Source organism: Euprymna scolopes, chromosome 20 (genome assembly GCF_053919585.1).
Source record: "Euprymna scolopes isolate OS-2025 chromosome 20, ASM5391958v1, whole genome shotgun sequence".
NCBI lineage: Eukaryota > Metazoa > Mollusca > Cephalopoda > Sepiida > Sepiolidae > Euprymna > Euprymna scolopes.
This window is the reverse complement of record NC_136501.1, coordinates 64,864,836-64,878,266: the sequence shown is the minus strand read 5'-3', so window position 1 is coordinate 64,878,266 and position 13,431 is coordinate 64,864,836. Positions and strand designations below refer to the sequence as shown.

At 32.2% G+C, this 13,431-nt stretch overlaps 1 protein-coding gene and 1 non-coding gene across 2 annotated transcripts in view; one reads left to right on the top strand and one right to left on the bottom strand.

The window, feature by feature from the left end:
* Positions 1-13,431, top strand: part of LOC145241453 (dnaJ homolog subfamily B member 11-like) — a 74,969-nt gene that overhangs the window by 22,886 nt on the left and 38,652 nt on the right. Inside the window, exon 2 of the mRNA XM_080104430.1 lies at positions 9,981-10,137. Within this exon, the coding sequence (XP_079960556.1) occupies positions 9,981-10,137 (157 nt within the window). The remainder of the gene's footprint in view (positions 1-9,980; positions 10,138-13,431) is intronic.
* On the bottom strand, positions 11,421-11,493 carry Trnar-acg (transfer RNA arginine (anticodon ACG)). The gene has a single exon. It is a non-coding gene; the product is annotated as a tRNA-Arg (tRNA).

Sequence of the window (13,431 nt, the reverse complement as noted above, 5' to 3'; positions counted from 1 at the left end):
CCTTCACTCAGAGGCAAAGACTGTGGCCTTGTGACCTTGATGAATAAAAAAATCAAAGAAGATTTTCCATCGCACAGTGTGTTGTCTTTTTACTGCATCATACATCAAGAAAGCCTCTGTAAATCATCTTTGAAACTCTTATGGATCCAGTAGTGCGTGCAGTGAACTTAAGAGCACAGGGACTGAAACACAGGCAGTTCCTATGTTTCTTGTAAGATATCGAGGCAGATTTTACTGATGTGCTGTATCACACAAATATCCGATGGTTAAGTATGGGGGAAGTACTGAAGAGAATGTGGGACGTTAAAGCAGAGGTTGTCATGTTTTTTAATATGAAAGAAATTCCTTGTGACTTTTTAAAAGAAATGAAGTGTGACGAATGGGTTTGTGATTTTACATTTGCTGTAGACATATTGCAAAATCTGAGTGAGTTAAATACAAAACTACAACGTAAAAGTGTATTTGCTCATCAATTGCATGTTGAAGTGAAAGCGTTTCAATTGAAACTTAAACTTTTTGCCAAGCAGATTAAAGAGCAAAACTTTGTTCATTTTCCTCTGTTGAAAACACGAGCTGTTACACAAGCATTATCAGACAAGTACAATTCCCACTTGATGGCTCTAAAAGAGGAATTTATCAGAAGATTTGCTGATTTCAAGGCAATTGAAGGACAGTTTGATTTGCTCAGCTCACCTTTTGCATGTGACGTTGAAACAGCTGCCGAAGAACCACAGGTAGATTTTATTGATTTGCAAGCCGACAGCTCTTTAAAAAGGCTCTTTGAAAATAAACCACTCGTCGAATTTTATGCATCTCTGCACCCAGAAAAGTTTAAAAATCTGAAAAATCTTACAAGGAAGATGTTTGTGTTATTTGCTTCAACTTACATATGTGAGCAGACTTTTTCCATATTGAAAATTAACAAGTCAAAGAACAGATCACTTCTCACACTTAAATCTTCAGTCAGTGTTAAGAATCAGTACAAGCAACTTGACACCTAATTTCAACAAACTGGTAAATGATTGCAGTCAGTTGCATCATTCTCACTGAGTCATTTTGATCCTTTTGTTGCTCGGTTGCTGAGTTATTTTGTTTTTCAAATAAATATATTTCATATGAAATTACGGCTTTAAAATATCAATACAAATGTTTTCCTAAGTAGAGTTGCTTTATTTTTAAATAAATATGCTTCGTGTGACGTTTCTTTAATATATAAATTCATTTTTGTCCTTTGAGTTACTTTATATGTGTATCTTTTAAAGATTTTATTCCAAAACATTAATTAATAAGATATTTTTTTAATCTCTTTAAACAGTTGGTCCTGGATATGACCTTAAACTATATCCAGTGGTGAGGCCCCAGCTTGTGGGCTTGGGGAGTGTGGAGCCACCCTTTAATTGCCATTGCTCCCAGGTCCACTCTGACCCGGAGTGATAGTACCTGTTAGGCTCCCAATTATGGGTTAAATGGAAACTGACTTGAAAACAACAAATATATTCTATTAAAAAAATTTTTCTTCAAAATCTTTGGATTCGGCATTAAATAACTTGAAAAGGGTTGATATGCCGTAAAACAAACAAGCAAGCTTTAAACAGTTACTTAAGAATTGCTTTTATTCTTCAAACAAGATTATTTGTTTTTCAAATGTGTTTCATGTGAAGATCATACTTAAAAATACATATTAATAAAATTGTTTTTTAAAGTTTAAAGTTACTGTATCTTTCAAATAAATGTGTTTTATGGGAATCTTCTATAGTACTTTAAAGTGCTAATAAATGAAAATTAATTATATTTTTTTCTCTGAAATCCTTTTATTTTGTCTATTTTTAATATCAATTATATTGGAAAATATACTATGCGGCCCAGTAAAATTTAGAATTTTTTAATGCGGCCCTTGCACTGAAAAGTTTGCCCACCCCTGATCTAGGATATACAATGAAAAATTAACTTCTATTTATTTTATTTATCTGAAAACTTACCATATATAATAAATTAATTACTCAGCCAATTTCTGGTCTAAACATTTGAAATTTTACATAAAGAGTATTCAGATATAGGGCAAGCTTTTTAAATTTTTTTTTTCTGAAAATTTGACTTCTAAGGGGTCAAAGTTCAAAAGATTTTACCTTTGCGGTTTCTAGCAAACTATTCAGCCAATTTGGGGTCTAAACATTTGAAATTTTACATAAGGGGTATTCACACATGCAGCAAGCTTTTTAATCAGTTTTTGATCGAAAATTTGGATGACAAAAGGTCAAAGTTTACATAGTTCACCTTTGCAGACTCTACCAAACTCCTCTGTCAATTTTGGGTCTAAACACTTGAAACTTTAGATGTAGGTTACTTGGACATGGGTCAAATATTTTAATTTAATTTGAGCCCAAAACAAATGTTATGGGGTCAAAATTGGGGTCAAAGTTTTAAAAGATTTGACATCTGCAGTCTCTATCAACTTTTCTCTATGGTATTTAAGGAAGCCTATTATATAGAGAGGCATTACCGTACATATTCACACTTTTTAATATATGCACATAAAGTTATGAACAGTATATAAGGGCCTAAGCAAAGCTGGGCGGAACTGCTAGTAATAAGTATGCAATTAATAATTTAATGCCATAAACAAAGACTGGCAATCATTTATGTTCAATGTTTCATCTTTATTCTATGACTTTCTCAAGATGATTGATTTAAAAAAAAAAAAAAACAGATTTGAAGATAAATGGTGCATTTATGATGTGTAAAAAAATGTTTACTTAGAAAACAAACATGTTTAGGCTAGCTACATTAACCCCACATTCCACCAAAACTTTGTGCATAACCTTGATATTAAAAGAAAAAAACATTTTTCTATGCCATAGATGCACTGTATATTTTCAAATTTTAACTTCTGTGTTTCTTGAAATCATTTTGAAAAAGTCTTTGAATATTAGTGAAAGGACGAGTATTTTTTATCTTATTATTACATTTATTATTTATTTACTGTTATCTTCATCCAGAAAAGTTAAAATTATTTTAAATGTGAACCTGTAAAATAGGTTGGGTTTCTAGTGATTGTTAAAATCCACTTAAATAGCATGACTGTCCATTTTATGATCAGCATTAGGTCTATCAGAATTTTGGGGAACACGAAACTGCGAATAAAATATAAAAAAAACTCATAATTTCTCTTTTAAAAGTGGGTTGTTTATTTTTTAATTTTTTTTTTTATTTTTTATTTATTCATTTATTTATTTATTTATTTTTTTTTTTTTACATGGTGGTCACCACTTATCAAGGCCCGGAAGATAAGGGTTATTGCAAGTACAGTATGTTAGTGTGGAGATTTGATGAAGTGTTTACTTAAGGGGGCGATTCATTAGGAATTTGTTAACGTTGGACTTGAAGACATCCAAGTTGTAGTCAGGTGGGAAGCAGGCAGATGGAACAGTTCCACAGGCGTGTAGTTCTAAGAAAGAAGCTTTGTTCATGGAATCCACGTTTTGATTTAAGCACAGATAAAGAGTGGGGGAAATTTTTCACAGTGGATTCAGCTAGACGGGTGTTTTTCGTGAAAGATTGGCGAGAGAGGACCAGAGATTTGAGTTCAGACGAGCACCTGCCATGGGAATAACGATAAAACAAGGATAGGCTCACAACGTCTCTTCTGTGGGAGAGAGGTTGCAGGGTAGAGAAAAGGGCATCCCCCACTAAGCCACGAAGTCTATCTTGTACTCTGTCAAGGCAGGATAGGCTGTTTTTAGCAGCTCCTGCCCAGATATGGCAGCAGTATTCCATCCTTGGACATACTTTTATATAGATTTCGAGTAGTTATAAGTTTGGAAAGACAGGGGGTCGAATTATTCAATATTTTTTCACGCATTCGTAAGGTCAGTTTCTGATACACCTAGATCAGCATTGTTATCATAGTATGGAATGATACATAAGAGTAATTATGATGAGAAATGGTAGAATTTTTAAATCCTAACAAGAAATTAATAACAATTCATTTTATTTGTGTTAAAATCTGGGATATGCCATGAGAAATTAATCTTTATACATTTTATTTATCTGAAAACCTAGGATATACAATGAGAAATTAACTTCTATTTATTTTATTTATCTGAAAACTTAGCATATACAATAAGTTAATTTCTCTTCATTTTATTTGTCTGAAAGTCTAGAATATGTCATAGGTGAATGTGAACTGCAACAAATAAAGGAATGGATTACAAAAGTAAAGTTTGTATTTAAAGTTCAAAGAAAATCAATAAAATGCCAAACAACAATACGTGTACGATGCAGATATATTCATATGTACTAAGTGGCTTGCTCGGCTCATTACTACTTCTCAATGTTTGCTGTTTGAAACATTAATTTTAAATAATGCATATTTTATTCATAACTTTGTAAACTCTTTTATATACATACTAGCAGGCTGCCCTGCGTTGCCCAGTCATAAGATACGCTTAAATATATTTTAATTCATGCAGATTCCATATTTATTATTATAGAGACAATTCTCTATCGATTATTATATTGAACCTAATATATACTAGTGAGATCAAAGCAAAAAAATAACGATTTTAAGTACCGTCAGTTAGAAACGAAACCAAAACATAAAACTCTTTACTCTCATTTTTTAGCCTCTGAACCATTCCCATACACACATATATAAATTTATATGAAGGGGCAAACTGTGTGTTTGTATATCTCGCAAAAATTTCCGACAGACGCGTTGGAACGTGACAAAACTGGTATCGTTTTAAACCTCGATCTTTTGGACAACAAATATCGAAAAATTGGTCAAAAACATTAATTCCTTCAGCCTCAACTGACCAGTTTTCTACAAGGAGGGGTCGCTTATTTTGCCGAGGTTTTCGCAAGTTATCATCTCCTTTTGATTGACTAGCCTTAATTTTAACGTTTGCAACTTCCGGTTTTGCCATGGAGGCATTGGCTAAGACGTTACGTTTTTTTTTTTTCTTTTAATTTTTTTTTTCTCCTTTATGTTATGGATTCAAGCCTGCTTGCCTACTACCACATTTATTTTTTTATTTTTTTTTTACACCTCTCTCCACCCAAACTTCCTACTGTTATTTTGAGCCCCCCCCCCCCCCCCGCTACTACCACTTTTTTTTTTCTTTTTTTTTTCTTGAGGTTCCTTACTACACCACCTCGACATACGCGAGTATATATATATATATATATATATATATATATAATTTGACTGTCATCCCTTTTTAAAGATTGAATCCTCTGATCATCAAAGACAAACTTCAAGCAAGCAAGCGCAGCACTGCAGCGGTCCACAGTGTTTTATAATTATTAAGACCGGCATTTACATTTTGGTAATTTTGATAAAAATTTATGTTTTAAAAGTAATAGTAAAGAAAAGAAAGAATTAATTTGCCTTTTCACTTACAATTTAGAAATAGATTGAAATTTATTGCATATCAAGTCTGTTCCTCTAAAGAAAGGAGCCTTTGAAAATATGCTAAATGTTTTTCTAGGTTGGAAATTCAGAAACAATTGTTATTTATTTTAATATACAATTGTTAAATTAAAATAAAGCAAATAATAGTTAATAAAAAAAAAACTATAATTGGGCATTTTGATTTTATTATTAATGTTAAGTCTTCATTTTAATGTTTATTTGGATGTATAGTAGTGTTAAAAAGGAATATATATATATATATATATATATATATATATATATATATAAAATCAGGGAAACCCGACATTTGACCCCTTAACAACCAAATTTCTGGCCGAAAACAGATTACAAAGATTTTCCCAAATCTCAATACCCTGTATATCAAATATCTAGTCTATAGACTGAAAATTGACAGTTATTGTATAGGGAAATGTACACAGTAAGACAGACACTTTCACTTATATATAGAGAGAGAGAGAGAAAGAGAGAGATAGAGATATATTGAGTTGGTGCAAAAATAACGTTCTTCATCAGATAAAACATTTTTGCACCAACCTAATATATGATCATCATTCCATCCCGAGCATATGATAGCATGGTTACCTAGTGGTACCCAAAGACATAAACAACAAAATAAGAGTTAGCATAACATCTTTCTCCTAAATTTGCTCTCTCTCTCTTTCTGAAAAAAAAAAACCCATTTAAAAAAAATCACTCTCTTTAAATTGTCAACCTCCCACTCTTATCTTGACTAATTCTGTTACTGCTGAACCCTATCCCTTTCCTCCAAAAAAAATATTTATATTTTGTCTGTTGGAAATATTAACAACTCCGGGTGCCTTGTGTAGTTTTTTACTTTTAGATGAATACACACACACACACAACTTAGTGTGTATGTGATATTTCATAAGTGTAGTAAAACGTACTAGATAACAATACATTTGGATGAGGTCAGTTTAAAATTATATGAAAAATCCTGGAACAAAATCTTCCTTAATAACTGGAAAAGGTGAAACTTTAGAGACACCAGGTTGGCTAGCCAATGACTTAAAAAAAAAAATAATCAGCAAATCTTGTTTTGCTAATTAATATTCTTAACTTTTCCAACTTTGTGATTATGAAAATGAGTTCTTATTTTTAGTTATTGATTTTTAGCATCACTAAGTTTATCTTCATTGATTTTGTTTAAGCTAAGTGGAACCATCTATTTGTTTCTAATTTATTCTGTATTGTCAAAAAGGAGGCTAGTTTGTTTTTTTTATTCACGTCCCAGGACTCTCATCATTTGACTTTTTTAAATTCTTGCACAGCTTCTATGTCTCTATCTTGTTTAAAAGATCATTCTCATATTGCTTTATTTTTTGTTTTGCATTTGTGTTAGATTTCTCTATTCAAGCATCTTTTCTTTTTGTTCTATCTTTGATAAAATTATATTATTTAATTGGAATTCATTATTGAAATGAGTATTATTTTCATTAATCTATTGCGGACTATTATCCTCATCTTTCTTAGTTGCTGTTTCACAAAATTTCGGTTAACTATTCCTCTAGCCTTCGTCAGGTGGTATCCGCGACGGGATAGGACTTCCAAATCTCCTTACTGCAATGTCAGCAATTACTGCTATCCATAGTTGTTGTTGTCTGACCACGTTGGCTAAGTAAGTCTCTGGCCGGCTTTGGGTAGAATTCAGACAGTTCTCACCTGGAACCATAGAGATTCAACATCTCTATCCACTGCGCCACAGATCCTGATGACGAAGGCCAGAGGAATAGTTGGCCGAAACGTCATGAAACAACTAAGAAAGATGAGGATGTTCGTCTGCAATAAATTTGAAATTGATTTGTAGTTTGGATTAGTTTTGATTATTTGACTTATCTTCGCTGTTAGTCTCACAATTGACCCATGTAACCTTGCACCTTTTTAGGTACATCAGATCGGACATGTGACCTAACAGATAGCTGTTATGTAACAGTTAATTCTAAGTGATCTTCGGGGGGTTGATGGTTCAATCCTCACTATAGGCAATACTAAGAATATTTCACTGGTACCATTTTTGTTTCCAATACACAAATCTGGATGCAATGCAGAATCATCCACCTTAACCAAACGCTTTTAAAAAGTTGACTTTGTTGGTTCGACCATGCTACGCATGTCGTAACACGGGAAAGTTCATCCACAAAGCAATAGCTCCGGAACCACTCCAAGATTAGCGCAGATGCCCAGGAGGCCAACTGAAGACATGGTTACACACCAGATAGAATAGTCGTCTAAATAGTACTACCAGATCAGGCGATCTGGAGATACTGGCTTTCGGGTCTAAAATGCACTAAACATTAATATTATTGTTTTTCTTTTCTTTCGTTTTGCGAAACTCAATCATGTTCTGCAAAGTCAAAAACAAAAGCAACAATTTTCCTATACAAAAAGAAAAAAAAAACTAAGCATCATAAATAAATATTCGAAGATATAAAGAACTTAAAAATTTTTCCGAAATTACTAGATTTGGCATTAAATAACCTGGAAAGATAGATATACTGTAAGACAAAACAACCAAAGCATATTTGAAGATATAAAAAAGCTTTATTTATATTTATATATATATATATATATATATATATGAGAGAGAGAGAGACAGTCAGTCATCACTTATCAAGGTCTAGAGACACTCAAGGATAGGTTAAGTGTTGGGTGAGACAAGACTAATGATCGGTGATGGAAATTTAAGAGGACGGCTCAAGGAGAACTTATGTTGGACTTTAAAACGATCATGTTATAGTCACTTGGGAAGCAGCTTCACAGTATTGTTCCACAGATGAGCAGTTCTGGGAAAAAAATCTTTGCTCGGGGACTTTTTGTTTAGTTTTAGGCACAGATATAGAAAGTAAGGGAAATAGTTTATAGTGGTTGTAGCTAGGCAAGTGTTTACCGTGAATGTTTTAAGCAGAAAAACTTTTTTCCTAAATTATTACATTTGGCAGTTAATAACCAAAAAGGGTTGATATGCCGTAAAACAAGCAACCAAATAATACAAATTATTGATCCTTATCTAGAGAATTCCAGAACATTTGGTTGGTAATATTGACTTTTGATGTATTTTTCTGTGTTTGCATGTATCACCTGTTGCTATCCCTGTTTGAAAAGTGATTTGTCGCCAACTGTTACAAAACTGTCCCCTCCTGCCATTTTTATTTTTATTTTTTTTTTATCTTGTTGTTCTTCCTTTGCTTTGATATTGCATTTAATTTCAATTAAGGATTTATCAAAATGGTTGTCATTTCTTATTGATAACATTGTTATCATTGGATATATACATTTGCTATCTTTCCTGTTCAGCTAATCAAATCCATTTCTACTTCACCCCTGGGAGTTGCCTGATAAATCCAGGTCAGCCAACTTTAGAAAGTGTAAATTTTTGTTTTCTCTCTAGACTGCGTCTTTGTTTTAATCCTTTTTAACATTTATGTTTGGCCTGTCCATTTTTACAGCGAATCTACATTTTTTTAAATACTTAAATCAAGCCCATTGAAAATGATTTGTTAAACACACGTTATTTTATATGTAGGTAGCGAGGGTAATTGTGAGTTCATATCTTTGTCAACAGTATTAGTGCAGACACCAGGGATGTGAATTCTTCCGGTTTTTAACAAATTTCCACCATTTTTAATTTAATCCAGAAAAAAAAAACAGATTCCAGTTTAAATTACCATGGATTCGGGTTTCCTACTTTTTAGTTAAAATTTATTCCCTTTTATTTATTTATTTTTTTTTGTTGTTGAAAAAGCTAATTTTTCTAAAATCGCTAGAGCCTTACCTGCTTATTTTTATTTATTTTGGTGATAATTTTATTTCTCGCTTTCCTCTCTTTTCCTGTTTTATTTCTTTCTCTTTCCATCTTGTCTTTTTCCCTTTTATAATAGTTCTCTTTGAAAAATAAAAATGTTTATTTTGCTGCTAAGGTCAAGACTTCAAATGGTATATGATGGTAGAGTAAGGGAGGTATATGACCTGTTTTATCAAAGAATGATTTTCTACCCATACTTCACCACCACCACCACCATATACACATTCAGTGTCTTTTAATTTGAATTTTCTTAGTTGGTGTAGTTTAAAAAGTATTTTTATTTGTGCTGCCTGCTCCACACACACAAATATGGAGGTTGGAAAAATCATATTGATTTCATTTTTTTCTTTTTTCTTTTTTTTTTACATTGGCTACTCATTCCTAATGATTATAGTGGATCTAATCGGATTTGAACTCTGTAAAACAAAATTACTTTGTCTTTGACATTTTGGACATGCATGATACTAATGCTTTAGTATGTACGAGCTGTACTTACTTTGCGTTACCTGCATTACAATAAAGTAATTTTTATTTGTACATTTTTTAATTTATACAGAAAAAGAAATAAAAGTTTAGTTGTATGGTAGACACCTTTTTCCCATAGCTAATATTACACAACCCCTCCCCAATTACAAATCAAAAAAACAGTAACATTTTAAAATTTTCTATAACTAAGTTTGCTTCTCTAGTGACAATTTTCTCTCTTTTTTTTTTTTTTTTTTTTAGTCGAGATTTTTATAAAATCCTTGGGATACATAAATCGGCAACAATTCATGAAATAAAGAAAGCTTATCGAAAGAAAGCCAAAGAGATGCATCCAGATAAGAATCCAGATAATCCAAAAGCTGCAGAATTATTTCAAGACCTCGGTGCTGCATATGAGGTAAGATCTGTTTTTTTATGAACTAAACAAAACTTTTTCTTAGTCATAGGTATGTCCTTAAGTCATCCAGTGCTGAGGCCCCATTTTGGGAAGGTGGAGATGCTCCTTAGTTAACATTGCTCTTAGGTCAATTTTGGTCCAAAGTGTTAATCCCTGTTGTGGCATCTGGTGCTATCAGATAAGGCTTTCTGAAAATACTGATTTCCTGACCTAAAATGCACCAAACATTGATGTTATTACGGTTTTTTCCCTTTCCTTTTGCAAAACTCAATCATTTTCTACAAAGTCAAAAATAAAAGCAATTTTCTTTTATAAATCAGACTAAACTCCATGAATATTTGAAAATAAAAACAGAACTTCACACACAAAACTTCTAAAATTACTGAATTCAGCATTAAATAACCCGAAAAGAGTTGATATACCATTAGACAAAAACAATCAATCAATCAGCAAATCTTTCTAAATAAAAATATTTTAAAAAATTTAACAGGTAACATATGAATAATTTGGAATAAATTTGAATTTTTTAATGTGTTTCTGATGTAAAATATTAACTAGAATTTAAATCTGCTTTTCAAGAAGTTTTCCACTCCAGTAGTGGGGCAGAGTGCTGAAACAATCTTTCACTTGGTGATACAAGCACCAAAATTCAAATTTGTCAGGTTTGCTTTTGCAGCCATCTTGAAAACTGGCAGCCATCTTGAATTTTCTGATAGCTAACGTTCTTTTCTTAAAATGTATGCTTTGAATGTCATTTGGTGCTTGTATCACTAAGTGAAAGATTCTTATGGAATATTGATAACCTGCTCCACTACAGCACCAAGTGATGGCCACAACGGAATCTAGCAATGCATGTACCATAGTCACTTTTATCTTCTTAGAAAAAAATAGCATCATTCACTGTCCATGATTTTACTTTGTGAAACAGCCTACCAGTGACCAGGTAGTGACAATATCTATCATATCCAGTATTAAAGTTGCCTCAGACAAAACATTCAGATGATATATATATCTTCTAACTGTCCTTTTACATGGCTTGTTGCACTTTGCATTTTTTTTTCTCTTAATAAATTTTATTTGATACTAGCAGCTGTGCCACATCGCACTCACAATGCTGACTCAAACAAAATCGAGTACACTCAACATCATCTTACCATCAACACTTACCTTGTGAACTCGAAGTATGGAAAATTCCCATATGCACAAAACAAAATCACTGAAAAAAAATACCCCAATTAAGGGTAAGGATAATGAGTAAACGTTGGATAAAATGATGGTTATTACGAACTTGCCAGGATTCGAACCTTGAATCTTCTGATCCGTAGTCAGACGCGTTATCCATTGCGCCACAAGTCCTGTCCATAATATGCCGAAAGATGTTACCGTGACTGTATACAGTGTTAAATTCCGTTGACATGGGCAGGTAATTTTTTCAATAATTGCACGAAATGGCCCCAAAACCCTTATTTCTGGCTTTTTGTGTGACTCGGCATTGTTAGTTACGAACCATATATAGATAAGGACAATTTAGGGACTCACACCTTTCAGAGGGAAAAAAGAATTTTTCAATTCGGTGCATCCATTCGAAAGTTTTATTGGTATATATACACACACATAAATATATAAACATTTAGAATTTTATTAATAGTATAGATATGCTGTATAATCCTACTATCCGATCTCTATTAATGTGACCTCTGAATCTGGAATCATATAAACATGTAAATCAATAATCCTTATTAATGAAAGGTAGATTATTTTACATATTAAATATCATTTATTACAAAAAATCCAAAATGACTAACTTACTAATATGCAATAATCTGACACCGGACAACAATGTGCTAAAAACTAGCAACGCTGTGTATGTTTTCAAATGTCCTATAGGGATATGTGTGTCACCAAAACCAGTTCATATATCAGCATGACTAGGATTAGTATTTCTTGCCGGCTTACATGTGACCTGTCTTCCCCTAACAGCTCTATCTACCAACATCTAGTAAGTAGCACACAACACCCCCAAAAATGAATTCTAAAATATATATTTTTATTATAAAAAAATACCGCCTTGTTCGCTGTCTCACATTGTAACCTGCACCTCCCCATCATAGAAGCCCTACTCATTTGCATAAACAAACTGACCAATGAGGGAGAACATATGCTTAGAAGCTCAATATGAGGGAGAACATACGCTTAACTGCTTTTAAATGACTTTAAGCAACTTTTTATAAATTCACTAAATGCAGTTTTTTAATTTATCATGCACCTGAAAACAACTAATTTCAGGTGAAAATGTTTGCGGCTATGGTGAATTTTTTTTTTTTTTTTTTTTTACACTCAAACAGATTGTTCGAACATTGGCCACCCAATGGAAAATATGGATCACAAAAGAAACAAACAAGAATTATCCCAGCTGTTCAACAAAACATATCAAATACTACTAGACATACCCATGACTCGTGAGATCATACCAAATGCCACTATTTATTCTACTTTGATTTCATTCAGGAATTTCTAAACTGTAACATTTGTTAAAATATTCCATTCTTTTCCAAAATTCCTCTATATTATAAAACAAAAATAAAGAAAAACCTGTCTGATGTTTGTACCTATGACAGAACAAAAATATCATATTCCAAAAATCACGTAACTTGGTCAAGTAGTTTATTTTTAACTAAGGAAATAAAATTTTATTAGTAAGAGAAGAGCGACTGTCTCTCGCCATTGTCTTGAAAATAATCTCAAACTAGGAAGATAACTCAACAATAAATCAAATTGCAGGATTTTTTGTTGTAATACATACAAATTCTCATTAATCGCTTTATAATGATTTTCTTCATATAAATAAAAGTACTTGATCAATTTACGTGATTTTTAGAATATGATATTTTCGTCTGGTCATGGGTATGTACATCATACAGATTTTTCTTTATTTTTATTTTATATGGGGGGGGGTTCTGGACAAGAACCAAATGTTCTTCTTGCATAACTATAAGTCACTTTACTTCTATATTGTTATGAAGTTTTATTATCCGTTTATAAGTAGAAGTAAAGAGACATTATTTTTGCATCTAATTTGCATATGCGTTTGTAATATGTACAGGTACACATATGTTAATTAGATGGTGATACTGGAAAACAGTCACTCTTTTTCTAAATGCTCTCTGAGGCTAAGAAATATTAGTGGCTGAATCAACAGTAAGAGGAGATCAAGAAAAATACAAAGATATCTCAGAGAAAGAGAGATGGGTGACTTATTTAATTAATTACAAATTACGGCTAATTAGAAGAATT